General features: G+C 49.6%; 1 protein-coding gene and 1 long non-coding RNA gene across 8 annotated transcripts in view; one reads left to right on the forward strand and one right to left on the reverse strand.

Moving 5' to 3' along the window:
- LOC112930273 (uncharacterized) overlaps positions 1 to 10,680 on the reverse strand; it is a 29,649-nt gene extending 18,969 nt beyond the window's left edge. Inside the window, exon 1 of one of the 2 annotated variants that reach the window (XR_003237091.2) lies at positions 10,247 to 10,652. This is a non-coding gene — a long non-coding RNA (uncharacterized lncRNA). Of the gene's footprint in view, positions 1 to 10,246 lie in introns of both variants that reach the window. The other variant, XR_003237090.2, reaches the window with a different exon arrangement.
- A 732-nt stretch (positions 10,681 to 11,412) lies between these two features.
- The window catches only part of PPP2R5C (protein phosphatase 2 regulatory subunit B'gamma), a 123,866-nt gene continuing 109,016 nt past the window's right edge, over positions 11,413 to 26,262 (forward strand). For 2 of the 6 annotated variants that reach the window (XM_072762345.1, XM_072762346.1), the window contains exons 1-3: positions 11,499 to 11,668; positions 12,394 to 12,459; positions 25,658 to 25,820. In XM_072762345.1, the coding sequence (XP_072618446.1) occupies positions 11,642 to 11,668; positions 12,394 to 12,459; positions 25,658 to 25,820 (256 nt within the window). In that variant the 5' untranslated portion in view covers positions 11,499 to 11,641. Of the gene's footprint in view, positions 11,669 to 11,856; positions 12,018 to 12,393; positions 12,460 to 25,657; positions 25,821 to 26,262 lie in introns of those variants that run through there. The other 4 variants (XM_026012608.2, XM_026012610.2, XM_072762347.1 and 1 more) reach the window with 3 other exon arrangements.

Consider the following 26,262-nt stretch of genomic DNA (forward strand, 5'->3'; position numbering starts at 1 on the left):
GGAAGGGAAGGGAAGGGAAGGGAAGGGAAGGGAAGGGAAGGGAAGGGAAGAAGGGAGCAGATGAGCAAATATTTGTGGTGAAAGCAGCCCCTGCGGCGGGTGGACACTGAGTGATGCCGGGCAGAAGGGTTTTGGGCACGACGAGAACGAGAATGCCAAGCGCATAAATTAGAATGCCATCTTTTCCCTGCAGTGAATAATTATAGACGCCGAGCATCTCAGGGAAGATCTGTTGGGCATATGGCCCCTCTTTCCCTTCATGCCACTTTTCGTTGCTCCTGCGGGATGCAAGGAAACCAGCATGAGTCAGCAGTTGGCCACAGCGTGCTGACACATAAGTGAGGCCATGGCTTCTAGTTCCAGGGGAATGCACCCCATGTTCAGTGTGAAACACATTTACTGAGCGGCTACAATATGCCGGGTGCCATGGGAATACAGGAAGCATCTTTCATGCAAGGAGCACACGACTTGCCTGACAGCTCAGCTCCACGATCGTTGACTGGGCGACTTCTGCATACCACACATGGTACTCGGAAGGGGAGGGGTGGGGAGGGGTACGGTGGGGTGGGAGGGGTGGGGAGACCGAGATGCGTGTGCTGGGATTCCTGCCCCTAACAGAGTTACAGACGCATCAGGGAGAGAGATTCAGAGTCACACCTTGTCTTTTTCATTCCAATGTCTACAGGAGGCACAAATATTATGCCCATTTTACAGATGTGGCAACCGTGGCTAGAGGTCCAGCCGTTCCCTGCGGTGGGGGATAGGAAGTAGAGAGCTGGCGTGCGGATCCAGCCTGGCTCTGCACAGCGGGCTGAAGTAGTGAGCCCAGCACACAAGAGGCGAGAGATCCCAGGCAAGAGATGGGGGGTGGACAGGTGAGCAGCCCACAAGAATGCCGGAGAGGGCTGACAGGTGCTAAGAGGAGCTTGAAGCCACAGAATAGGGAGTGGCTCCCAGAGGAGAAGGGACAAGTGGCAGGGATGGAGTGGACTTTGAGCCGAGTTTGAAGAACAAGGAGGATTTCAACAGGTCAGGAGGCTGGGGAAGCCCAGCACAGGTGGAGGCAGGAGCAGACCACGCTGGTGGCGGGAAGGGGGGGTGGGGTAGCCAGGAGGGCAGTGGATGGAGCTCGGGCGGGGGCAGAGTTCACAGGGCCCTGCTGGCATGTCTCGGAGTTCGATTTCTTGCTGGTGCCGTAGAAGATGCTGAAGATGGATGTGACCCGATCCAGCCCGCGTCAGAGGAAGGCCGCTGACAACAGTGGGCAGAACTGATCAGGGGAGAAATCGATGGATGTCCAGGGGTCCCTGAAAAGACTCCTGATACGTCAACTCTTTCTTCTGGGGAGTAGATGACCAAACCAGGACGCTGACCAAGGAGACTGGGGCCGGACCCCAGGGGTCAGAACAAGGGATGTTCTACCCAAGGCAGCCAGTGGTGGAAAGATCTGGAAGGAGAGTCTGAGCCAAGGCTCCCCTTGGCCACCAACGCTGAGTCAGGGCATCCATGTCCACCAGCGCAGAGATGCAAACAGGAGACTCTGGCAGAGTCAGAGATGCAGGGCTGGAGGATGACCCTGGACTGGAGCCCCTCGTGCCCCTGGAGGGTCTCTACATCAGCAACGTGGTGGTGGGCGGTGTGAGATGCACATATGGTCTCGGAGAGGAGCCCGCTCCGGGGCTCAACAGAGGGAGAGATTAGGGGCTCCGATGAGGAAGGGGAATGAAGGAGATTGTGATACAGGGGCAGGGGATTCCAGAGAAAGCCCATTTCCTGGGCAGGAGGGTCCACAGACTGAGCCACAGGAGCAAGTCTCGGTGCCATGACTCACAGTTCAGCTGTGGAACTTCAGGGTTAGTGTGATCACATTCATGCCACACACACACACACACACACACACAAACATATATGCACTGGGGAAAAAACTGGAAACACATACACAAGACAGGGAAAGCAGTCTTCAGAAGATGGGGTTATAAAAAATTATGAACATTTCTTTCTCTTGTTTAGCTGTGCTTGCCCAAATCCGCACAATCTGTATTTTCCTTTTGGCATGAGTTGGATTTTGAAAAAAGAAAAGGCACACGGCTGTAATGAGGCCTTCCCCATCACGTCAAAGCCAATTCAGGCGGCAGTCTGTAAAATGCTTACAGTATTACCATGCTGGTCAGTGTCCTCTCAGCAGCAGAATGAGCCCGAAAATAATGAGGACGTGAAATTATCCAGTCAGTACCAGCAGCAATTTATGATGGAAAAAATAGCTCAAGTCAACTTGATGCCCAGCCACGATCGCTGTGAAAGCTGCCAATTAGCATCCCAGCTTCTTCCACCCACCCTCATACACATCTGCCCTGGCCCTTCAGCCAAAGCGACGCTTTCATGGTCTAAGTCAGACTGCACTGCCGATGTCAATTTATGCCTCAGGGCCTTTGCACTGGTTGGCCCTCAGGCTGCAATGCTCTCCTGATACCTGACATGGCTGACTCCCTCATCCGACCTCCAGTTGGTTTATTAAGGAGGCTCCATGGAGCCCAATGCGAGGCGTGAACTCACAACCCTGAGATCAAGACCTGAGCCGAGATCGAGTCAGACGCTTAACCCACGGAACCACCCAGGTGCCCCCAGTTTTTCTTTAAGTTAGCTTAGAGCGGTTCCTATTCCTTGGCACGGAGGAAGCCCAAGCAGTGCTGTGTGCATGCCGGGGACAGAGCTCATTGCAGATCAAAAGGGTAAAGCACGGAAAGGTGGTCCAAACGGTCCTACTTCTATCTCAGCATAGATGCGTTACTCACTCTTCTCACAGAGCAGATTTGCATTAGGGCTACGTAGGCAGGAAAGGAAGGCACAAAGGGACGTCAGGGTCACCCAAGGAAAACTTGCTCTTGCTTCAAAATTTTGACTCAGGCCAGCATCTGGAGTCACCATGAAAAGCTGAGGGCATTGCTGTCTCCAGAAGCATGATCTCGAGAAAGATGCAACAACCTCAAGCAAATCAAAGGAAACATCAGACAACGGAAATTAGGAATGTTCAAATATAAAATGGGAGGAGGTGCTGTACTCTTTTAAAATGTCAGTATCAGGATCGCCTGGGTAGCTCAGTCAGTTAAGCATCTCTTGATCTCAGCTCAGGTCTTGATCTCTGGGTCAACAGCTCAAGCCCCATGTTGGGCTCCACACTGGGCATGTAGCCAACTTGAAAAAAAAGTAAATTAATTTTTTAAAAGTTTTAATTTAAAAAATTAATTGTTAGTATCAATAAAGACAAAGAAAGGTTATAGAAAAATTCCAGATTGAAGGAGGCTAAGGAGACATGACCATTCAGGGCAACACCTAACCCTGGGCTGGATCCTACGCTGGAGGGAAACAGTGTGGTGGAAGGTCTACCTTGGTCAACTGACAAAACTAGAATGTGAGATGTCGGTTCCGGTATTGTATCAATGCAAACTCATGTGTCACGCTTATATAAGAGAATGTCCCTATTCTTAGGACATACAGACTCAAGTATTTGGGGAGAAAGCGCCATAATACAAGTGACTTATGCTCATATGGATCAGAAAAAAAATTGTAGACAAAGCAAATGGGGTAAAATGTTAACAATACGTGAATCTGAGTAAAGGGTATATGGGTGTTCTCTACACTGAATTTATTTTTGCAGCTTTTTGTAAATTGGAAGGAACTTCCACACACACATGTGGGGCCCCTTGTCCAAAAACAGTAATAATTTCAAGATGATAATGTCTGAGCATTAACCAAAGCATGGTGCGTTCTGCACGTGGCCCGGAGTGACCACACAGGTCACAGACCCATGAAGCCAGCTCTGACCAGACTTCGCGCTGGGAACTCTATATAAGTTTTTTCTCATCTCTTACAAAGATCTTCAAGGGGGCATTTTTTTTAATTTTTATTTTAATTCCAGTTAGTTAACATACAGTGTGATGTTAGTTTCGGGTGTACTATATAGTGATGCAACACTTCTGTACACCATCTGGTGTTTATCACAACAGGTACACTCCTTCATCCCCATCCCATTTCTCCCTGGCCTTCAAGCGGGCATTTTTAATCTCCATGGAGTTGATGAGGAAGCCAAACCCCATAGTGATTAAGTGAACAAGACATGGCTAGTAAGGCTCAGTAAAGAATGAATGGGTGGCTGGAGAGATGGATGAAAGTGGGATATGGCTCTAACTTCAAAGTCAGTGCTGTTTTGGCACATCACAGGTTCACTGAGGAACACCCCTGAGGACTCTAGGAGCCCTGTTGGGCCAGTTGGTGGAATCCTGGGTCCAACTGTTTTTTTTTTTTCTAGCCTAGGTAGGTTATCACAACTCTGAGAAACCACAGAAACTCAGCCCTGCAAACTTGCACAACATGTGCAAACAGCAAGTGGCAGGACTTGGGATCCTCTGTACCAATTTTCTGTCTTTCCCATGAATTCGCAGCTGCCAGGGCCTGTTGACCTCCCTATCTGGGCGCTTACCAGATTAAAGACCTTCTGTCATTAGTCCTGGATCTATCTGTCTACTGTGAGTCAGAATTCATGGTTTGATAAGGCTGCTGCACGTCCACGTCCTATTACATACCTGAAATGGTGGCAACTCTTCTTTATCTTCTGAGTATATTTGCTATCTGGAGACACCAGAAGTCATTGTATGCCAAGTTAAGTTGAGAATATTGTCAAGGTTTGCTTGTTTTTGTTTTCTTTTTTTCTATTTAAGAAGAAAATGTACATGGCAATAAAGTAATGACTTCAGAGCTTACTCTTCCAAAACCATGTTCTAATAATCTTCTGAGGAAAGTACATGGTTATAAAAAGTACATAACTTTTGAAAGTGAAGGACTAGTCCTCTGGAAGGGAAATTTGTTTAGATGCAGAAGTTAAAATATACATCCTGAAAAGACAATCTCATCGAATCAACAATCAAAAACCTCTTGACAAAGAAAAGCCCGGGACCAGATATCTTCACTGGTGAAGCCTACCAAACAAATTGAAGAAGAATTAACATCAGTCCTTAAATTATTTCAAAAAACTCAAGAGGAAAGAGCACCTCCAAACTCATTCTATGAAACTAGCGTGATCCCAAAGCCTGACAAATATGCTATAATAAAGAAATTATAGACCAATATCCCTGACAAATATCAATACAACAACCTTCAACAAAATACTAGCAAAAAGACTTCAGCAGCACATTAAAAAGACTATGTCTCATGGCCAACTCAAATTTATTTCTGAAATGCAAAGATGGTTCAACGTACGAAAATCAATTGCTGTAATATACTACTCAACAATATAAAAGAAAAAAGCAAATGACCATCTCAATTGATGCAGAAAAAGCACTTGACAAAATTTAACACTCCCTGATAAAAACACTCAATAAACTAAGAATAGAATGAAACTACTTCATTACAATAATGGCTATATATAGAAAGCCAATAGTTCACTTTATACTCAAAGGTGAACAACTGAAAATTTTTGCTCTAAGATCAGGAAGAAGACAAGGATGATGGCTTTTACTGGTTCTATTCAGCACAGCAACTGTTCCAACCAGAACAACAGGGCAAGAAAAAGAAAGCAAGGGCATTCAAACTGGAAAAGAAAAAGTAAAATTATCTCTGCAGACGACATGCTCTTACAATACAGAAAACCCTAACAATTCCATTTTTAAAAAATGGTTAAAACTAATGGATGAATTCAGCAAAGTTGCAGGATACAAAAATCAATATATAAAAATCAGTTGTGTTTATATGGACTAAACACAAACGCTCCAAAAAAAGAAATTAAGGAAATAATTCCACTTATAATAGCATCAAGAAGAAGAAAATACTTTAGAATAAACTTAAACATGTAAAAGATTTATGCACCAGAAACTGTAAAACACTGCTGAAAAAATTAAAGGCAACACAGATAAATTGAAAGACATCCTGTGTTTACGGAGTGAGAAGCTTAATGTTCTTAATATATCAAAACTACCCAAAGCAATCTGTAGACTTAATGCAATATCTATCAGAATCCCAACGGAATTTTTTAAGAAATAGAAAAATTCATCTCAAAATGCATGTGGAATCTCAAGGGATCCTGAATAGCCAAAGTGATCTCGAAAAAAAGAACAAAGTTGGAGACCTCACACTTCCTGGTTTCAAAATATTATGCAAAGCTACAGTAAGCAGAAGAGCAGGCTGGCATAAAGACAGGCATAGGAGAGAGCAGACTAGAATAAAGAGCCCCAAAATAAATCCTCACATAGACAGTCAATGGTCTTCAACAAGGGTGCCAAGACCACTCATGGGGAAAAGGACAGTCTGTTCAAGAAATGGTTTTGGGAAAACTGGATATTCACATACAAAAGAATGAACCTGAAATTGACTCAAAATGGATCAAAGATCTAAACATAAGAGCTAAAACTATAAAATTCTCAGAAAAAAAAAAAAGGAGAAAAGCTTCCTGACGTTGGAATTGTCGATGATTCCTTGGACAGAGCACCAAAAACACAAACAGCAAAAGAGAAAAATGGACGATGGCAAAATTTAAAATTTCTGTGCATCAAAGAACACAATCAACAGAGTATAAAGTCATCCTACAGAATGGGAGAAAATACGAATCAGACCAGGGTTCACAACCAGAATATTTAAGGAACTCCTACAATTTAACAACAACAAAAAAATCAAACAATCCAATTTAAAAATGGACAAAGGACTTGACTAGGTATTTCCCCAAGGAGGGTATAAAAATAGCAACAAGCATATGAAAAGATGCTCAATACACTAATAACTAGAGAAATGCAAATGAAAACCACAATGAGATATCACCTCCTACCAGTCAGCTTAGCCATTATCAAAAAACAAAAAAACAAAAATAAATAAATAAATAAAATAAAAAAGCAAGTGTTGCTGAGGTTGTGGAGAAATTGGAACCCTAGTGCACTGTTGGTGAGAATGTAAAATGGTGCGGCCACTGTGGTGAATAGCATGAAGGACACCCAAAAAATTAAAAATAGAATCACCATATGATCGAGCAACTCTGCTTCTGGGTATATACCAACGAATTGAAAGCACAGTCTCGAAGAGGTATCCGCACACCCATGTTCATAGCAACATTATTCACAATAGCCAAGAAGTGGACGCAACCCAAGTGTTCATCAAAGGATGAAGGATAAACAAAATGTGGTCTACCCACACAATGGAATATTATTCAGCCTTAAAAAGGGGGTAAGTTCTATCACATGCTACAATGTGGATGAACCTTGAAGACATTACACCAAGTGAAATAAGCCAGACTCAGCAGGACAAATACTGTATGATTCCTCTTATACGAGGTATTTAAAGTTGTCAGATCCATAGAGATGGAAAGCAGAATGGTGGGTTCCAGGGTTGGGTGAAGCAGGGAATGAGGGGCTGTTTCAGTTTCGCAAGATGAAAAAAAATTGGATGTGAAGATATGAATATACTTACCAGCACTGAACTGTACATTTTAATGGATAACGTGGTGAATTTTATTTTTTTAAGATTTTATTTATTTACTCATGATAGACACAGAGACAGAGACAGAGAGAAAGAGAGGCAGAGACACAGGCAGAGGGAGAAGCAGGCTCCATGCAAGGAGCCTGATGTGGGACTCGATCCTGGGTCTCCGGGATCACACCCTGGGCTGCAGGCAGCACTAAACCGCTGCACCACCGGGACTGCCCGTGAATTTTTAATTATGTGTATTTTACCACAATTCAGAATGGTTTTGGAAAGGCTGTCTCACCACCTTTCAGCTCTAACGCTGATGGTGGCTAGTGCAGCTGTCCTGGGAGGCGGTCAGGACCTGGACTGTAGCAGAGTGTTGCTCTCATCTTTCTAAGACACAGCTGACCTTTTCTTTCTCTAGGTTTTCTGTCAAGGACAAAAAAATGATGAAAGAGAGAGGGGGAGAGGGAAAGAGAGAGAGAGAGACTGTGTGTGTGCGTTGCATTCAGCAAACTATAGAGTTCTGTCCAGATGGACAATTTCTTCTTAAATGAGGCCTGTAAACACAGTTCTGGCTTTCACACCCATTACCTTCTGCAGCTCTCGGTAACCACAAAGGGGAAAGGGTGGATTGCATCACATCCGTTTGACGTGGGTTTAGACCCGGGTTTCTCCATCTCAGCACTGTTGACATTTGGGGCGGGAGGATGCTTTGTTACGGGGGGCTGCCCTGTGCAGTGTAGGATATTTAGCAGCATCCCTGGCTTCTAACCACTAGATGCTAGTGGCATCCTACACACACACACTCCCAGTTGTGACCATCAAAAATGTGTACAGATACTGCCAGGTGTCCCCTGGGGAACAAAATCACCCCTACTTAAGAACCATCAGGTTGAGGGTTTGCGTGAGGAGTGGGAATAGGGACAGCTCCCAGACTATCAGCCCCAGCACACTTTCCTCTCTGTCTCCTGTTTGTTTGAGCCCTGTATGCCTTTGTACCTAGGTATTTCCTTCATTTATTTCTAGTTACACCTTCTTGACTGGGCCATCTGTCCTGCCTGAACCAGTAAATCAAAATTTAGGACAGGAACTCAAACTGGCCCCTTGAACACACTGCAGATACTTAGGGACAACTTGCCTTCCAGCAGGCTTCCTGCTGCCTGCGTCTCTGAAGGAGCCCTCCTCTCTCCAAAACCTCCTTATCCAGCATCTCTAACGCTCTGAGGGCATTCTCTCTCCACCTTGGGTTATTTCTGTCCTGTCTTATTGCTTCCACTGGACTTGGGGATTTGGGAGGGAAAAAGGAGGGGACTGTTTTTCATCCCACTCACATGAAAATGAAATTAATTTTGGGATCATTTCCCTTATTTACTACTTGCATAAGAAACTTATTGAAATATTTAGAACATTTTTTTAGAACGTTCACAGATTGTTTTAGAACCAACCTGTGAAACTTTTAAGTTTTCAGAATCTCCCTAGAGGTTTTAGTTTCTTAGGGAAGTTTCTTAGGGAAGACTCTGGGCATGATGTGCTGCGGGACTGGGTGGTGTTTACTCCCAGCTAGCAGGAGCAACTGGCTCATGGCATTTGTCAAAGCTCCTCAAGAGCCAGGCAGGAGGCTTTTCTTCATCTAACAGAGCTCTTTGGGTGTTCTTGGGCCTTGAGGTGGCAATCTTCGGGGGTGTCTTTGGAACTCAATAGCACCACACATCAAACCACTGTCCACTTGGTGGCAAGTAAGATTACTGAGTACTGTATGCCTCTGGACCTGGATCTTTCCTTCTTTTATTTCCAGTTAGACCTTTTTTTTTTTTTTTTTTTCAGTTAGACCTTCTTGATTGGGCCATCTGTCCTGCCTGTTTGAACCAGTAAATCAAAATTTAGGACAGGAACTCAAACTGGCCACTTGAACACACTGTAGCTACTTAGGGGACAACCTGCCTTCCAGCAGGCTTTCCTGCTGCCTGCACCTCTGCCATGCCCTGGCACACACCTGGACCCTAACTCCATCCTGGTTGCTCTCCTAAAGGTTGCTGCCTTTACCCCACCCCCAACATGCCTGCTACAGATGTCTTCCACGTGCACAGGAGTATGTCACTCCCCAGTTTAATATCCTTCAGTGACCCTGAATCACATTCCAAAAAAAAAAAAAAAATTGTCCAATTCCTTGGCAAGGCCAGTCAGAGTCTGAATCGGAAGCGTCTGACCCTTTGCTCTCATCTCTAGCCATGACAAAATACTCCTGTGCAGGGCTCTCGCGTGCTGCTGAGCCAGACCCTCTCGGCCCAGCCCACGTGGACTTGCGGAATGCCACATCCTTCTGATCGCTGGCGTTCTTGCTTCCACCTCCAGGATGGGGCGTGCAAGCCGACAAGGGCAGTGCCTTGTCCCTGGTGGATTCCCCTGCGCCGTGCTTTGCACACAGTGGGCATCACACAAATGTCTGCTGAGCGACTGATGCGCGACACGCAGCAGGAGCTACAACACGAGGATGCCCGAGGCGCAGACATGCCTCCGAGAAGACCCTCGGCTCCCTTAGAGCCTCATGGTCACACACAGGTGCAGAGCGACTCCTTTCCGATACGGACGTACGCTAGCACGTGCTTTATTTTAAAAACGAAGCGTGACTAAGTTAATGGAGGACACTCTTCTACACCCCCTGTTGTTTGCTTTCTTTTTTAACTATTTGTTTTTGAGCAACGATGAACCCACTTAAAACCGCCTCTTGTGCACAAACGGCCGTTTACCTGCCGACACCCGCCTGCAGACGGGGATTCAGACACCTGCGGGCAGCACTTACTTTCAGGACCTCCCACGACACGCCTCACTTTAGATCTTTTCCTTCTGCTTCTTGTTAGCCCTCCCGTCGCGGCGAAGAACAAAATAACCGAAAATGCTTTGCCTAGCAACTTTCAAGAGCGAAAACCGGGTGCCCGGCCGGGCGCAACGACCTCCGAGCGCCCGCGGAAGATGCAGCCGGGCCCCCGCGGCGGCAGGGGCGTGGCCGCGCCCGGCACACGGGAGCCCGTCCAGTCCCGGCGCCTCGTCGCCCTGCACGTTTCTGGGCGACGAGCCTCCACGCCTCTCAGGAGCGGTCCCCGGAGTTTCTGCCCCCAGACAGGCTGCGGAAGGGGCTCATCAGAGTCGCCCTCCTTCCCCGGGAGAGCTCCGGGCCCCAGAGCGGCGAGCGCGGAGAGGCGCGTCACGTGACGCCCTGGTCACGAGGCAGAGGCCTCCTCACGTGGTTTACGATCAAGCCAAAGCGGAGAGTAAACTCAAACCCCATTGGCGCAGCGGGAGCCTGACCCGCGGGGCGGGGCCAGACGTGGGAGGAGACGTGGGGGGCTCGGGGGCGGGGCCTCCGGCGCCGTGTGGGCGGGGCCTCCGGCCGGGGGCCCAGCGAAACCGCCGCTCGCGCGGCCGCGGGCCTCCGCATCCCGTCCTGAGCGCCGGCGCGCGGGCGCCTGGGAGCCTGGCTAGCGCGGCGGCGACGGCGGCGAGGCCCGGAGGCCTCCGGTCGCGCCTGCCCACGTCCCGCCGGCTGCAGAAGTTGCCGCCGTCCGTTTCAAGCGTGCCTGTTGCACGCCTGGCTCGCCCCCCTGCTGTCTCCGTCCTGCGCCTGCGCCGCGCGCAGCCCCACGCCCGCTTCCAGCCTGGGCTCGGCTCTCCCGGCCGCCCTGTCGCCGCCGCGGCGCACCGGCACCGCCGACAAGGCCCCGGGAGCGGGAGCGGGAGCGGGAGCCGGAGCGCGGCGCTGCGCGGGGAGGAGGGCCGCGGGGGCGGGGTCGCGCGCCGGGGCGGGGCCTCGGGGGGAGCGTTGGGGCACGTGAGGGCGCGTCGGCCAATGGCGAGCGGCCTGGGAGCCGGGGGGCGGGGCCGGCGCGGGGGCGGGGCGGGGGCGGCGGGCCGGGGCGGGGGCCTGGGCCGGGGGGAGGGGCGGGGCGGGGCGGGGCGGGCCGGGGGAGGGGCGGAGAGACGCCGCCGCCGCCGCTGCTGCCGCCGCCGCCGCCGCCGCGGCTGCCGCAGCCTGTGGGAGCCTGGAGAAGGGGAAGTGCGAGCGAGCGAGCGACTGAGTCCCCGGGCGGCGGCGGCGGCGGCGGCCGGGGGTCGCGGGGGCGGGGGCCGGGGCGCTGCTGCTGCTGCTGCTGCTGCTGCTGCTGCTGCGGGGCGCGGGCGGCGGCGGTCCGCACCAGCCATGCCGAATAAAAACAAGAAGGAGAAAGTGAGTCCGGGCCCGGGCCGCCGGCCGCCTGGGGAGGGGCAGGGGCCGCGCGGGGCGGGGTCCCAGGGCGCGGGGGGCCGCCCGGGGCCGGGGGGTCGCGACTGCCCGGGGCGGGGGCGGGGGCGGGGGCGGGGGCGGCGCGCGGGCGGGGCGGGGCGCGGGCGGGGGCAGGTGCGGCCGGAGGTGGTTGGCCCGGGGCGGGGCTCGACGGCTGCGGGCTCCTGGAGGGACCCCGGGCCGGAGGAGGGGAGCCCATGGACCCGGCTCCCCGCTGCGCTGCAGACCTGCCTCCTCTCCGGGGGGACGCTCTGAAACACCGTCCTTGTCCCGGGTGGCGGCGGTGATGGCTGTGAGTGCGCTGCGTGGCCTTTGGGGGCGGGGGGCAGCGCGTCGGACCCCGCCCAGCAATCCCAGCTCTCGGGGTTCGGGGTGGGAGGCCAGAGGGGCCGTGCCGGGGACCCCGCAGACGTGCGCTCGTCTGCTCCTGCCTCGAGCTTCGACCAAACCCAGGAGCACGCAGGGAGGGTCTGAATCTGGGGGCGGGGGAGCCGCGTCGCCCTGGGGCGTCTCGCACAGGAGTCGGGATTTCTCGGTGGTGCCGATGGAAAAGGCCAGAAGCGCCGGTTAAACAGCGCGAATCCGTGTTCAGAGCTGCCCTTTGGTCTGTCGGATGGGTCGGCGCCTAAAGACCGAGAAGCCTAATTGATTTGCTTGCTGTTTCCCAGGAATCACCAAAAGCAGGGAAAAGTGGAAAAAGTTCAAAGGAAGGACAAGACATAATAGAATCAGAGGTAACTGCTCTCCGATATTCCCTTTCCTTTTTTTTTTTTTTTTTTCTTTCCTCCCCCCCCCCCCCTCCTCATGAACACGTTTTAACGAAGGGCAGGAAAACAGTGTGGTGGGAACCAGGCTCTTCTGCACGAGTTTTTCCTCGTAGTCTCCCTCGTGACCTGAAACGTTAGTTCTTTCAGTTTTTAATATTTCGGTCTGGGAAAAGAGAGATGGAAGTTGTAATCTGGGCGGCTGTGGCTAACCCCCACCTCCTATCTAGCAGCCCTCCTGCAGAGACTGGTTTCTTTTTTTTTTTTTTTTTTTTTTATGATAGTCACACAGAGAGAGAGAGAGAGAGGCAGAGACACAGGCAGAGGGAGAAGCAGGCTCCATGCACCGGGAGCCCGATGTGGGATTCGATCCCGGGTCTCCAGGATCGCGCCCTGGGCCAAAGGCAAGCGCCAAACCACTGCGCCACCCAGGGATCCCCAGAGACTGGTTTCACCACTGTTGTTCACGCTCCTTTTAGCTCTCAGACCCTCCCCTTCCTTCCTTCACGAGCAGCCAGGTCAGGTCCGTCCCTCTCCGTGGCTCCTCCTCCCATCACCTTTGCTACCCTGGTGCGGTCTTTGCTGCTTCAGTCTCCCACTGGCTCCTCTGTTGATGTCTGATTCCCAGAGCCTCTTTCCCCAGTAGCGTTGGTACCTTTCTGTTTACAGTCTTCCCTCATCCTTTCACTCTCTCCATTGGGCAGTGCTGACTTCTTTCCCTTCTCACCTGTGGGCTCAGTGAGGACTGTGTCTACCTAGCGGGGTTGATGTCATTGTTTGGCGCAGTTGTGCCTTGAGAATATTTGCAGAGCCAGCACTTTGCCTTTTCTTCCTTGTGGAGTAGTTGTTGAACTAGAACCTCAGGCTAAGGATTCTGGAGCCGTCTGGACCCAGGCGGAGCTGAGAGGCCCTTTTGGATCATTGGTAGCGGAGAATTGCTTGATTGTCACGTTCTCCAGAGCTGGATCATCGAGGTCCCTGGTCTCATCACAGATGACATTAATTTGCAAGTGTCAGACCCCTTCTTATAAGTCGAATTAGAATGAGTTCAGAGTCGTCTGGGAAACACAGTTAACTGCTGATTATAGGCAGTAGCCTTTTTTTTTTTTTTCTTAACCTGGCAGGGGGTATCTTTTCCTTATCATTTGGTGCATTCCAAGCCTCCGTCCTCTTGAGCAGGTGGTCTGTTCCAGCAAATCTGTCACTCTCCCCAAAGCAAAAAAGCAGAAATCCAAAAGGTTCCTTAAATATCAGTAGTTGGGGATTATCCATGCCAGTCTTTCCCTGCCCTTTATTTTAGCACATAATCACGTTTTACTGTGGTATTCCTGCTTTTGACTTCCTTCCACTTTTTTGACTACATTGATTTAAATGAAATTTGGCCACCCCGCGAGGGTGTTTTTTCTTTTTTCTTGTTTACTGATATTTCACTAAAACTGCTAAGGCTCCCGGACCTCCCCAAAACCTTTCTTGCTTACGTACCTGTCTCCTCTCACTGCTGGTGTGACAAAGAATATCAGTATGTATGGTTCATTTATTCCTGTTGTAGCAGAGAGAACGTGACTATAAGGATGAATGATTTTGAGTCTGAGCCTCAAAAATCCATCAGTTAACTCAGAGATAATGAAACCGCTAATAATTAGAATGCGTGTTTTTAAGGTGGATTGGGTTCCTAGACTGTCAGATGCTTAAGACTCTTGAGGTGTGGCCTGCAGTGCCTGAGTGTGATGCCCCACTTGTCTTTTTGTATTTTTTCTAGTGCTACTAAGAGCTGGAGCTACAGAGCTTGAAATTACCACCGAAAAATACTGAAATGGTGGGCCCTTCACTACTTCCTCATAAGGATCCCAGAGGCAACATGGCATGTTAAGCATGACAGTTGGCAGGTCACTGTGTAAATTATTTTTGCGGGAACACAAATTGAGGCACTTCAATTCATATGAACTTTGGGTTGAGCCTGTTTTTTTGTTTTGTTTTGTTTTTAATTGTTTTCCTCCTCAGCCTTCATCTCACTTCATATGTGGTTCCACCCAGTGACCAAATACGATTGACCCACTCAGGTGCATGAAACCCTCATTGTGCACTCTTTCCCTCTCCTGTCAACGTTACTCTGAACATGAATATTTTAACCTGAACAATTCAAATAGGACTGCTATTCCCGTGCTGCTTTTCAGACCTGTTCAATTCACACTGCTTTCACAGCTGGCTCTCCCTCGGCTCCGCCCATGAGCTCACCTGTGTGAGAGCAGTTACCATATTCAGAGCTTCCCAGCCCGAGGGCCACACAGAACAGGTGTCCATCCAGGGCAGAGTAGCCAGGCTTTTGGGAAATCACCTCAACAGAGAAAAACAGAACAGAACCTGGCCTGTGGTGGTTTGACTTAACACACCACTTCAAGAATGGGAAAGTCCTTGTACTAAAATTCTGGCTGGCTGTAACCTAGGCTTGTGGAAAACGAAGAAACGAGTGGCTTACACTGCAGAACGCTCTTTTCTTAAAAGACAGCCTGAGGAGGTTAGTCGGAAGGATGAGGGGCAAGTGTTTTCAGCTGGGGATTAGGTAGTAAAAATGCTGACTCCTGATTGCCACTAAGTGATGTCACCTGGCTTCTGTGGCCCTAGTACCTCACCTTTAAAAATATGGTGAGTCTCAGATTTGGCCATTTTTAACTATATGGGATAGATGAGGCATGGCCCCTCTTGAAAGAAAGGAATTTTCCCTGCAGGATGTGTGGCAGAGAATATCTTCTGCTGTAACAAAATACTATTAAAGGTCATAGCTGCTGCTGTGCACGCTTTTCTAGAAATTTCTTGCTTCCTTGAATGATGTGTATCGATATGTTTTGTTTTGTTTTATTCTCTTCTCTTTCAAGTAGGATGTTTAAATTTGACTTACCCACATGTGTCCTGGAAACAAAAGTTTGCCCAGTCCTAATGGGTCTATTTCATGACACGCTTCTGGGGAGTGAGGCCGCAGGTGGGCTCCTGGGGAACGGGAAGTTGGAAAACTCAGCTCTGAGCACCTGTTCTCAGTGTAACCTTCAGAGCTGTGCAAACATAACTAGGCACGCTTTATCAATATCCAGAATCTTAATAAATCGCTCAGGTTTGTAAAGTCCGTTTTGGAAGATCAGACCATGCCACAGTAATTTTTTTGTGTAGTTGTTTTAATTTGTATACTGTGTCCAGTTTGCTTTTAAAAGTGTTAATAGTCTTTGTAAAGTGATTTGTTTTAAGCACATTAAAGGTTGTTTTGAGTGTTGTTCTCTGGTCACGAATTTTCTGTCCTGCTTCAGCTTAGCTTTGTTTGAAAGTCTCTACAGCAACTCGTACATAACATCTGTTGTTTGAAAGAAACTTGAATGGTCCTCTCCCCAACTTGTTAGCTTATCTTGACACGTTCTACCTTTAGTAATGACATTTTTCTCTCTATGATCTGTCCATTTGCCTCCCCTCCAACCCACCTTGGTGTTACAGAGAACAGGGGCCAGGCTTACTGAAGTCCCATAGGTGTAGCTGGTAGACTTATGTCTCAGAAATTAAAACTGAAATTTCAATAATAGTAATTCATCTAACAACACCACCCATTACATGGTAACATAGATAACATTTTTGTGAAGAGTATCTTTTTAAGAAAATTGGACTTTGTAGTCTCGGCTGTGTAGCAGGAATTTTAACTTGAGTGCCGGAGGACAGTGGAAGTGGTTTGTTGGTTGGTGTGTTTCCTGGGGAGGAGGCAGCTGTGAGCATCACCTCCTGTGATGAGTCCCCAACTCCTCTCCCCATAACACCAAAGCCACGGTCTACAGGCTGAATTCTGAGCCCGGGCTGTTGCGGGGCGGGGGAGTTTCCCGCCACATTCATTGCCCATCATTCTCTTCCCACTTTTTCTCCACACAACCCTAAACCGGACTCCAGTGAAACTCAGGACCCAAAGAACCAGTACTTTAAGATTTTTTTTTCAATTCCTAAGTAACTATTACATATAGGGGTAGAATTTCCTGCTTTTGATCACCATGCCTTGGCCCACTTTCCCAGCCACGCTGCATCGTCTTTGCTTAGAGTCCTGGTGTTCAGGACAGAGGCTCTGCAGAGGGGATAATCAGTAGTGGATTGGAGGGCATGTGAGTTAGGAGCAGATTCTGTGAGCTTCCCATCCCTTTCCAGGGCTTGCTCCTGCTCCATATGAGAAGCAGGGCGCTGGGCAGACCCTGAAGTGCCTCCCAGGTGAGATCTGCTGTACTGAACAGGCACCCCACCTTCAGGGCTGTTGACACGTTCCAGATGCTTCCCACAGGGCTGCCCTGCAGACTGTGCACTGGCGGAGGTTTGCCAGCACTCCCGGCCCTCCTGACAAGATGCCAGTGGTCTCCCCCCACCCTCCAGTTTTGACAACCCACAGTGCCTCCAGACATTCCCAGACATCTGGAGGGCAAAAGAGCCCCCAGTGAGACCACTGCCCTAGGAAAACGCCTCCACAGAGGATGTACGTTCACTTGCAAATCATGCCTGACACATTCCTCCTTTAGAATAGCAATGTTCAAACCAAAAGAGTATCAGCACTTTACACTCTTAAAAATTAGGACCCCGAAGAGCTTTTGTTTAGGTCAGCTTTAGCTGATAACTTTTCTTAGTAGAAATTAAAACAAATTCTAAGAATATTCTTGAATTCATCTAATAGTAACACACCCAGTACATGTTGACATAAGCAGCATGTTGTTACGAGAACTAACCGTTCACAAAAATTCTCTGAGAAAAATGGCATTGCACCGTGTTTTTGCAAATTCCTTTCATGTCTGGCTTCATAGAAGCTAGCTGGCTCTTTGAGTTGCTCCTGCATTGTCTGTTTTGATACCTGTGCCTTGTAGCCTGTGAAAAATTGGCATAATGATGGTTATAAAGGCAAATCATGTCTTTGTGTTGTAAAAGCACGGACCCTAGAAAGTGTCTCCAGGAGCCCCCAGGGCTCCCCAGGCCTTGTTTTGTTGAACGCCCTTTACGTGCTCATTGGCCCCCTTACTCCATTTGTCGTCTGAGTTCCAGCTCAGGTTCATTTATTCTGAAATTTAAAGGAAGCTTTTCTCACCTATGTTTTTTCCATTTTTTAAATTAGAATAACAGTTACTGGCTCTACCGGTCACTTATCATTTATACTGCCTTGGACAACTTTTGTTTATCTCGATCTGCCTCCCTAACTAGATTAAGCACTCGAGGACAGCAATTTAGCTTGGTGCTTCTTTGCACTTGCCGTGTATGTGAGGACCTGGAGGCAAGAAGTGTGTGTTGGTGGGTTTTAAAAGTTCTCAGGAAGAAAGGGAGCTTCAAATCAGTGAGCTTGCTGGTTTTCTTATATGATAAATTAGAAAGAAAAAAAAATACGTTTATCTTTCGATCCTCTAAAGAAATTTTGATGCAGAGTTTTCTTTCAGTTCAATCTGTTTTAAATAAACAGCAGTGGACTAAAGCAAAAGATTATGGTACTTGGGTCTTTCTAATGTCCTGTGAACATTTTAAGAAGAGGGTTTTTGGTTTTGGTTTTAGTTATTAGCCTTTATATAGCACCAGAGGTTGGTGGTAAGATGTATAGTCTCAAAAGATCTTGTTTTAATTAAAGCAGTTCAAAATAGGATTTATCTTTAAGTAGGTTTCCGATATGATTTTCAGTGCTTTGTATTTTTTGTTTTGAGTTTATTTGTAGAACTTTTCTCAGTAGAACATACATATACATGAACAACATAGGGACTAGGGGTCCCAATCACCACCACCCCCAGCGTACACACTGAAAAATCTGTTGTGTAACTGTTGATTCCCCCATAACAACTACGAATACCTGTTGTTGACAGGTAGCCGTACCAGTAACATGAACAGTCGATTAACACATGTCTGATATCGTACAGGTATTGTATATTGTATTATTACAATAAAGTAACCTAAAGAAAATGCTAACAGAAAATACATATAAACATAGTGAACTTACTAAAAAAAATTGTGTAGAAGTAGGCCTGCACAGCTCAAACCTGCGTTAAGGGTGAACTGTTTATTTTTTAAACTATTTTATAAATTTTATATACATATGTATATTATACATATACATATTTATATACATATTGTGTCTTGCTGTACAAACACTGGGAAAGACAAAAAGAACATTGTTGTCACCTGTTAAGAACTTAAATGTTGACCGTTTCTGGTGTTAACAACGTGTCCCACCCATTGCTCATGGGCATTGGGTAGGCTTGGGAGTGAGTTGGCCCTCCACCCATCACACCCTGCAGCTGCTGAAGACATGGGACAAGATGGAGCACGTTTCTTGTAAAGACCCAACCAGAGGAAATAGATGCTTTAAAGCCCCTCAGCAAACACAAGGTCACCATTAAATATGGAGCCCCAGAAAGTGTGTTGGACCTTAGGCATATGTTGTACCCCTCTCCCTCTTCAGGAAAAGCTCCATTTACAGGATAACATAATTCTAGAAAGAGTTCAGTGAATGACATGAAATCATTTATAAAGTTTTCCAATTCATGGAAAAAGCACAGAGTTCCCATGTTAAAGCCGTTGCGGGGTGAGTGCACGCCTGTAGCCCTGCGTGTCCGGGTGCAGAGCTCTCCACCTGCATCTGCTGTGTGAGTCAGTCTGCCACCAACATGAATCACGGTGATATTTCCCCAAGTCACAGGGAAAATTCATGTGAAAGATTTCCACTGTAAAAAGTCTCCAGTGTTTCTTTAAAACATCGGGTGCCCAAAGGTCAGGGCTCGGTGGTGTCTAACTTGACACAACATTGTAGGTGATGGCCTTGCACCTTCCTGCTGGAATGTTGTGTTCAGCTAAGACTTCCGGGGCTCTGCTTCTGGTCCGGTCAGGTCTAGGAAGGGCCACTGCAGGGAGGAGGCCCTGCTGCCCAAATCCAGGCAATGCTGTCATCTTCGTTTCCTCCACCTGGGGGAGTGAGAGGACAAGGCCAGAATCGAAGGGGGGTTGGATATTAGTTTGAGGACATTGGATTTCCTTCATTTTAAATATTTTATTAAGACGAAACTTAGCATGATTCAAGCGGGATGGTAGCTCTGGCCCCGTGCTGTTCTGACCCAGCAGGAACACCAAAATGCCTGGAGAACGCTAACCATTAGCCACATGTGGCTCTTGAAATGGATAGAAATCAAATTAAATTTGAAAATTTAGTTCTTCGGTCGTACTAGCCACATTTCGAGTGCTCAGGAGCCGCAGGTGGCTGGTGGCTACCCCACTGGACAGCAGGTAAAGAATATTTCCCGCTTCACAGAAAGGCACGGGTAGTGTTTTCCAAAATAATTTCAATTCAAGTGCGTGTGACTTATTTTAACTTCATCGGCTGTCACTCCTAATATGAAGTATTAAATTTAGATGGAAGTGGATGAAGTTAGGGAAAAGTGGATGGTAGAAGAGAAGGGAATGTGGAGGTGAGAAGGAGGGGCCCTGCTCCCCACCAGCCCAGGACTGCCTGAGTTGCAAAGACTTACACCTGACACCCGGACAATGCCTCGCTGTCTCCCATAGGAGCAGGCCTGGGGGAGGCCCAGGGGAAACAAGGTGCTTCCCATCTTCCTTTTTAGAAATTTTATCTTTGTTTTGGGGATCAAAACACACATGGTTAAAAAATAAAATAGCATAAAACTCGATACTCTCTCATTTCACCCAGTGTGCCCTTAGGAGCAAGCTTTCTTACCTGCTCTACTGATTGGCATCCTGGTCCAGATCTTACGGGAGGAGGTATCGCATGGCAGAGGGCAGGCCCTGGAGTGTGCCCTGTCCATCATGGGAGTGACCTTTCTCTCTCCCCAAGTCCTTTTCCTCCCTGGACGCCATGCTTTGCCATCTTGCAGGCTTCCCTCCAGGTGACCCCTTCCCAGTCACAGTCACCCCGCAGGCACACTCTGACCCCCTCCCGAGTGCTGGGTGCCATCATGGGTGCTGGGGGTGCAGCGCGGGACACAGCAGGGCCCGTGCACTCGCGCAGTTTGCTTTCAGCGAGCGCCAGGTGCGCTGGTGTGTGTAAGGGGCACTGTTGGCATTTGGTTTCTCTCACCCTGTGGAGCAGTGGCCCTGGAGCTCTCAACATCAGGATCACCCCCTGACCCCTGTGATATCAAAGCTACTCACGTTTGCAGAGGCTGCTTCAGGTGGCCCGGGATGGTCTCACCAAGGAGAGGATGTTAGAGGTGACTCCCGAATGTGAAGAAGGAGCCAGTGGTGCAGAGATCTGGGGAAGGGCGTTCCAGCCAGAGGAAGCAGCTAGTGCACAGGCCCTACGGCACAAGTGAGCTTGTGTGTCCACTGGAAGGGAGGCCAGTTTGGCTGAAGAGAAACGAGGGAGGCTTGAGCAGAAGGGACAAAGAGATGGGGACAGGCAAGGAAGGTCCAGTGGGATCTCGTCAGCAGCCCTTGGGTTTTATTCTTAGGGTGACAGGAAGCCATTGAGGGTCAGACTCTGACCTGGGCTAGTGGGTTCTGCAGTGCCATTGACGTGGTTTGAGCAGGAAAGGAGGAGGATCTGACATGTATTTAAAAAGCTCTCTGCAAAAAATAAATTAAAGCTCTATGCAGCTGCTGTGTAGGAAATAGAGGGACAAAAGTTGAAACCAGGGGACCCCCTGGCAGCAGTTCCATCAGATGCCCGGGTACCGCATACCCAGAGCTGAGGCCGCAGCACAGCGGGCCGTGGGTGCTGGACTTGGGTGGGCTTGTCAGCAAACAGCTCGCTTGGCAGGTCTGAGCTGAGAGCTGGCTCTTGTGGCTTCCAGCCCTGAAAGGCCGAGTGCAGGGAGCTTTGCTCTGAGGGGCCAGCTCCTACACTAGCAGCCTTAGTTTTTCCTAGACAGCCTGGTTTCTCTGGAGACCACCTTTCTTGCCCTCACACACTCGAGGCTGACCGTGCCAAACAGCAGGGCTGTCCCGGCACCACTGGTTGAAGAGTCATCTCCCATCGAGTGGTCTTGGGTCATAATTCTGTTCCATCGACTTCTGTGGCTGTCTTTATGCCAGTACCATACTCTTTAGATGAATTGTTTTTTCAAGATCTTAAAAAGTGTGCAAGTACTTCTTGAGCTCTGAATCACGGTCTCTGGCACACAGTGGTGATAGTCCATCATAGTGATCGTCTAATTGCAGAAGGGGAGAATTTTAGAAGAAATTTAGAAGATATTGGAGCGTAGAATTGCTGGGATATGGGACACAAGGGAAGTGGTGTCTGAAGTCCAGGGAGCAAGCAAGGTCCAAGCTGGCATCACTCCTCCCTGTATGATCCCAGGAGATCACACTGCACCATGGGGCAGGGCACTGCAGGGCCCTGGGGTAACAGCACCCATCCCGGCTCAGGCTCAGGACAGCAGCTGGCCGTGAGTAGGTTGGGGGGTCCCAGCGACTGTTCTGTGTAGGCAGTGGGCCCCCTGGGCACCGACCACTACATGTCCAGTTGGCTGCTGGTATTTGGTGTTCAGAGTGTGTCTGTTTCTCTGGGCTCCTGCCTCTCTCTGCTGTTCAGGGACCCCTTGGGGTCCTCACCTCCTCAGGCCTCGCCTCCCTTCAGAGTGCTTCTTGCAGGTGACCACATGTGTCTGTGCACACAAGGGAGGCCCTCAGATATCTGACTCCCTTCCGGCCGTCAGACTGACAGCTGTCCTGTCTTGTCCATCCTTTGTCCTGTTGTCACTGCACGCCAGGGCCCAGATCTCGCTTGTTCCGTTGTCACTCAGCCGAGCCTTGGTGGCCTCCCAGTCAGCACCCAGCATGGTCAAGCCTCTTGCCCTCCAGACAGTCCGAGGTCCCTCCTGAGGCTCTGCTGCTTGCCCTGACGCTCTTCCCGGCTACCTTCCCGAAGCTGTTACAGGCCTCCCCGCCTTGGCCTCAGTCCGGCAGCCTCTCCCTGCTGCCCCACTGCCCTCAGCAGCCTCCACCAGCCCCAAAATGCCAAGTCCGAGTCTGCGGACTTTGGCTTTGAGTGCCATTTGGTGGGTTGACCTCCTCCTTCTTCAAAGACTGTCTTTTCTCAGCCTCATCCTTCTCCTCATCCCCTCACCCCTCCACCTCTTCCACTCTGCACGCCTCTGCTGGGTGGCCTCCTCATTCGGTGACTTCAGTGACCATGGAGACGGGTAACTGCAAAGTTCGTGTTCAGCTCGCACAAGGTGTCCAAGGGCCAGACGCACAGCTAGGCCCTGGGTGGGTGGAGAAGGCAGCCGAGGGCAGCCAGGTGGTGGCCAGGACACCGAGGACAGCAAGCACTCTGGCCCTTTTCCACAAAGCAGAGAGCTCGGGGGGCAGTGAGGATGGGTGTCACCATGTCTTTGACTCAGACCCAGCATGCTCACGACCCAGCTTCTTGGCCCACTTCTCCTTCTCATCACTGTGACTGGTGACCCCAGCCGCCCATCCGCTGGTTCCCCAGGCCTCTGCCATGCCCCCCCTGGAACTCCCCACACACCTGCTAGCCACTGGTCTGCTGCAGCTACTAGTCCCACCTGTGGTCTAGACCTCTAGCCTCCTCCTTTCCCGTCTGCAGGCCACACTGCAGCCCGAAGCGCCTTTTGAACAGGAAGATAAATTCACACCGTCACCCTGCTCAGTGCCTCCTGCGTGGCTTCCAGGTGCCCATCAGGCAAGGGTCAGACTCTGACCTGGGCTAGTGGGCTCTGCAGGCACCTGTGGCCCCCAGGCTCCCTGGATGCCTGCCCACCTGTCTGCAGCAAGGGTGGTCACACTGACCCCCACTCTTGGTGGCCCTGCCCGAATGCTGTCCCCCCAGGACACACACACATGCCCTCGGAGGGGCCTGCCTGACCTGGCCGGTGTGGGGCAGTCCTTGGCTCTCACAGAACAGGACAGCATGGCATCCAAGCCCTCATGGAGCTGATATCCCATTGAGGGAAAGACCAGACAGCCACCTTGTAGCAGAGCTCAGCCAGGCAGGCGGCAGCCCACGGAGTTGACCACACTTCTTGGAGGCCTCAGGGAGCTGCACTCAGGGTGAGCAGCGCACTTCCTTGCTCCTCCCCTGAGCGGACCGGTGCAGGAGCTGATGACCTGAGCGTGGGGCTCTAGAGACCACTGTTAAGCCAATGGGCTGAAGCTGAGCCCTAGGAAGTGACTACAGTGGATTAGCCTGGGTGATGGGACTAGGTCTTCTTTCTACAAGCTCTCTCTGCCTGTCCCAAGGACAGTGCTCGGAGGAGGGCAGCCAGCAGGGCCCATGCAGAAGAGCCAGTGGCTCAGAGTCAGCAGGTCTTAGGGATAACGTTTTTCCCTGTCAGACATTAGAAGCCTCGCCTCAGCGTGCGTCGTGCATGGGCTGTGGATATGCATGGAGTTAATTCTGTTTATGAGCCTGCCCCATCACCCAATGCCAGTGTTCCAAGCTTTGTTGCAGGAGATGGCCAGTCCACTCCTGTCTGGGAGGGAGCGGCACGTGCCCTGTTGTCCTCAGGGTTCTCATGTGTGGCACATGGGATTCAGCATTATAGAAGGTGGAAAGGAGGTGTAACTGTACTAGACACATCCGTATATAACTTAACATTTTAAGACAGGTACATGGCCTAGGAAGAGCTGTTTGTGACTGGGGGGTGAAAACTAGGGCTTCTGGGGAATTCTGGGGAGGAGGAGAGGTATGAATCGGGTTTTTAAGGATGAAGACCCAACTTTCATGGTCAGGTGGAAAGAATGACACATGTTAAAGATGACATCTGGGAAAGCCCTTTCAAGGGAAAAGCTGCCAACTGTGGGAGAGGAGGGAGCCCAGGCCCTCGCTCCCTATTCAGAATCCTGTGTATGTCTGGGCATCCTGCGTCTTGGAAAACTCTTGCCAACTATTCCTAAGCACCTTCTTTTAAAATAAAGCTGCTCTGACTTCTTAGTAAAAATTCCATTCAAGGAGGAGAGCAAATCGTCGGATGCTTAAGTTGGTGCATCTGCTCTCGTAACTCGTGTGATTAGAAAAGGCTTGGTGGGTTTATGTTTCTAGGGTGAGTCTGGTAGGCTTTTGAAAAGCGCCTACGTGCACATACAAACTCCATTCCTTTGGGCAGCCTGGAGGTGTGGGAGGAGTGAGCGGGTTGCACAAAGGGTCTTGATGGTCTATGCTTCATTGACCCTCGCCCTGGCGTCCCCACAGGGGACCATGCACACCTGAGCAACCTGGGCAGCAGGACCCCCGACTCTGCTGCACATGCTCTCGATGCGCACCCCCATCTGCTTGGGTGTTTGCACAGCTCCTTCTCCCCTTGCGAGCTGGCCACTTGTCCTCAGACAACCCAGGTGTTGCAGTGCAGAGATGAACGCACTAGATTTGGAGCCTGGAGATGGATGCAAGTGCGGGGAAGCTAGAAAGAAGAGCATTTCCTGAGGCTTGAGGGACAAGCACTTTTCAGTCATTATCACAGATTGCTGAGGGCTGAGTGGTGCGTCAGCAGAGAAGGTGTCTGCTCTGCAAGATGCCTATGGCTGCTGGACAAATGATCACCAACTTATTACAGTTCCAGAGGTCAGAGGTCTGAAATGGGGCTGAAATTAAGGTGTCAGCATGGCTAGTTCTTTCTGGAAGCCCTGGTTGAGAGTCCGTTTAGGTCTCTTCCAGCGTCTAGAGGCCTCCTGCGTTTCTTGGCTCACGGCCCCCTCTTCTCCCATCCGAGCCAGCAGCACGGCTTCTTGCAATCTCTCTGAGGCTCTCACCTCTGCTTTGTCATCTGCTTCTGTGTTGCCTTGTCCTGTCTTATCGAGACCTTGTGTGATTATACAGGGCCCGCTTTGACAGTCCTGGATTTTTACCATGTCCCATTTCCAAAGTCCTTTTTGCCAAGTAAGGAAGCATATTCAGAGCTTCCAGGAAGTCGGATGTGAACATCTTTGAAGGGTCGTTATCATCCGCCTGTGTATACAGGCATCAGCCTATGTAGTAAATGTTTAGAAGTAAAAAGTTTGAAGGAAGCCGTGAGTAATGAGGCATCTGTGAATCCCTTGAAATCCAGCATCCAGAGGTGGGATCCAGCTTCCACTCAGGCCACTTTAAGGAACGACGTTTACGGCCAAGTGGAGGGACTGTCCCTGAGCAAAACTCATATAGATTTTCCAGATTCTAACTGTGCTGTAAACCACGACCGTTTGAGGTATGCATTTGTTTCTGTTTTTATTTTGGAAACAGACTTCCAGCAGGAAAAACAACCTTGCTGCTCCCCCGTCTACAGTGTCCAGCAAAATAAAAGTGCCAGTCCCTCAGCCCATAGTGAAGAAAGAGAAGCGGCAAAATTCCTCCAGGTTTAACGCCAGCAATAACAGAGAGCTTCAAAAACTGCCGTCTCTAAAAGGTAATCTCTATTATGTGTCTTTTAAAAGTCAAAGTGTGCCTGTTTAGGGAGGAGGAGTGTTTGGAGAGTTGGCCTGCTTCTTCCTGCTTCTGCGGTATTTATGTTTCATTCGGGTCCTCCTAGTTGAGGGTTGTTGTTGTTGTTGTTGTTTTTCAATTAAATGCCGCTAACTGATTTACCCAACTGATATTTCAGATTCCAGAGCTGTTTGAGATAAAAATGTAATCGAGAATGTGTTCTAGCTCTAACACGCTAGAAAAGACAGGGGAAGACATACATCTCTTTACGTAACTGAGCTAGCTGGCATTCCCTTCAAGTCAGTCTTCTCTTGCATTTGTCACCTGTGGACTCTATGATTCAGAAAGGAGCCACTGCAGGAGACAGGTTATAAGAGCTACAAGTAGAGCCTCTTCACTTTCCTGGTATTGGAGAAGTGAGGACT

The sequence above is a fragment of the Vulpes vulpes genome, chromosome 6 (assembly GCF_048418805.1).
Source record: "Vulpes vulpes isolate BD-2025 chromosome 6, VulVul3, whole genome shotgun sequence".
Taxonomy (NCBI): domain Eukaryota; kingdom Metazoa; phylum Chordata; class Mammalia; order Carnivora; family Canidae; genus Vulpes; species Vulpes vulpes.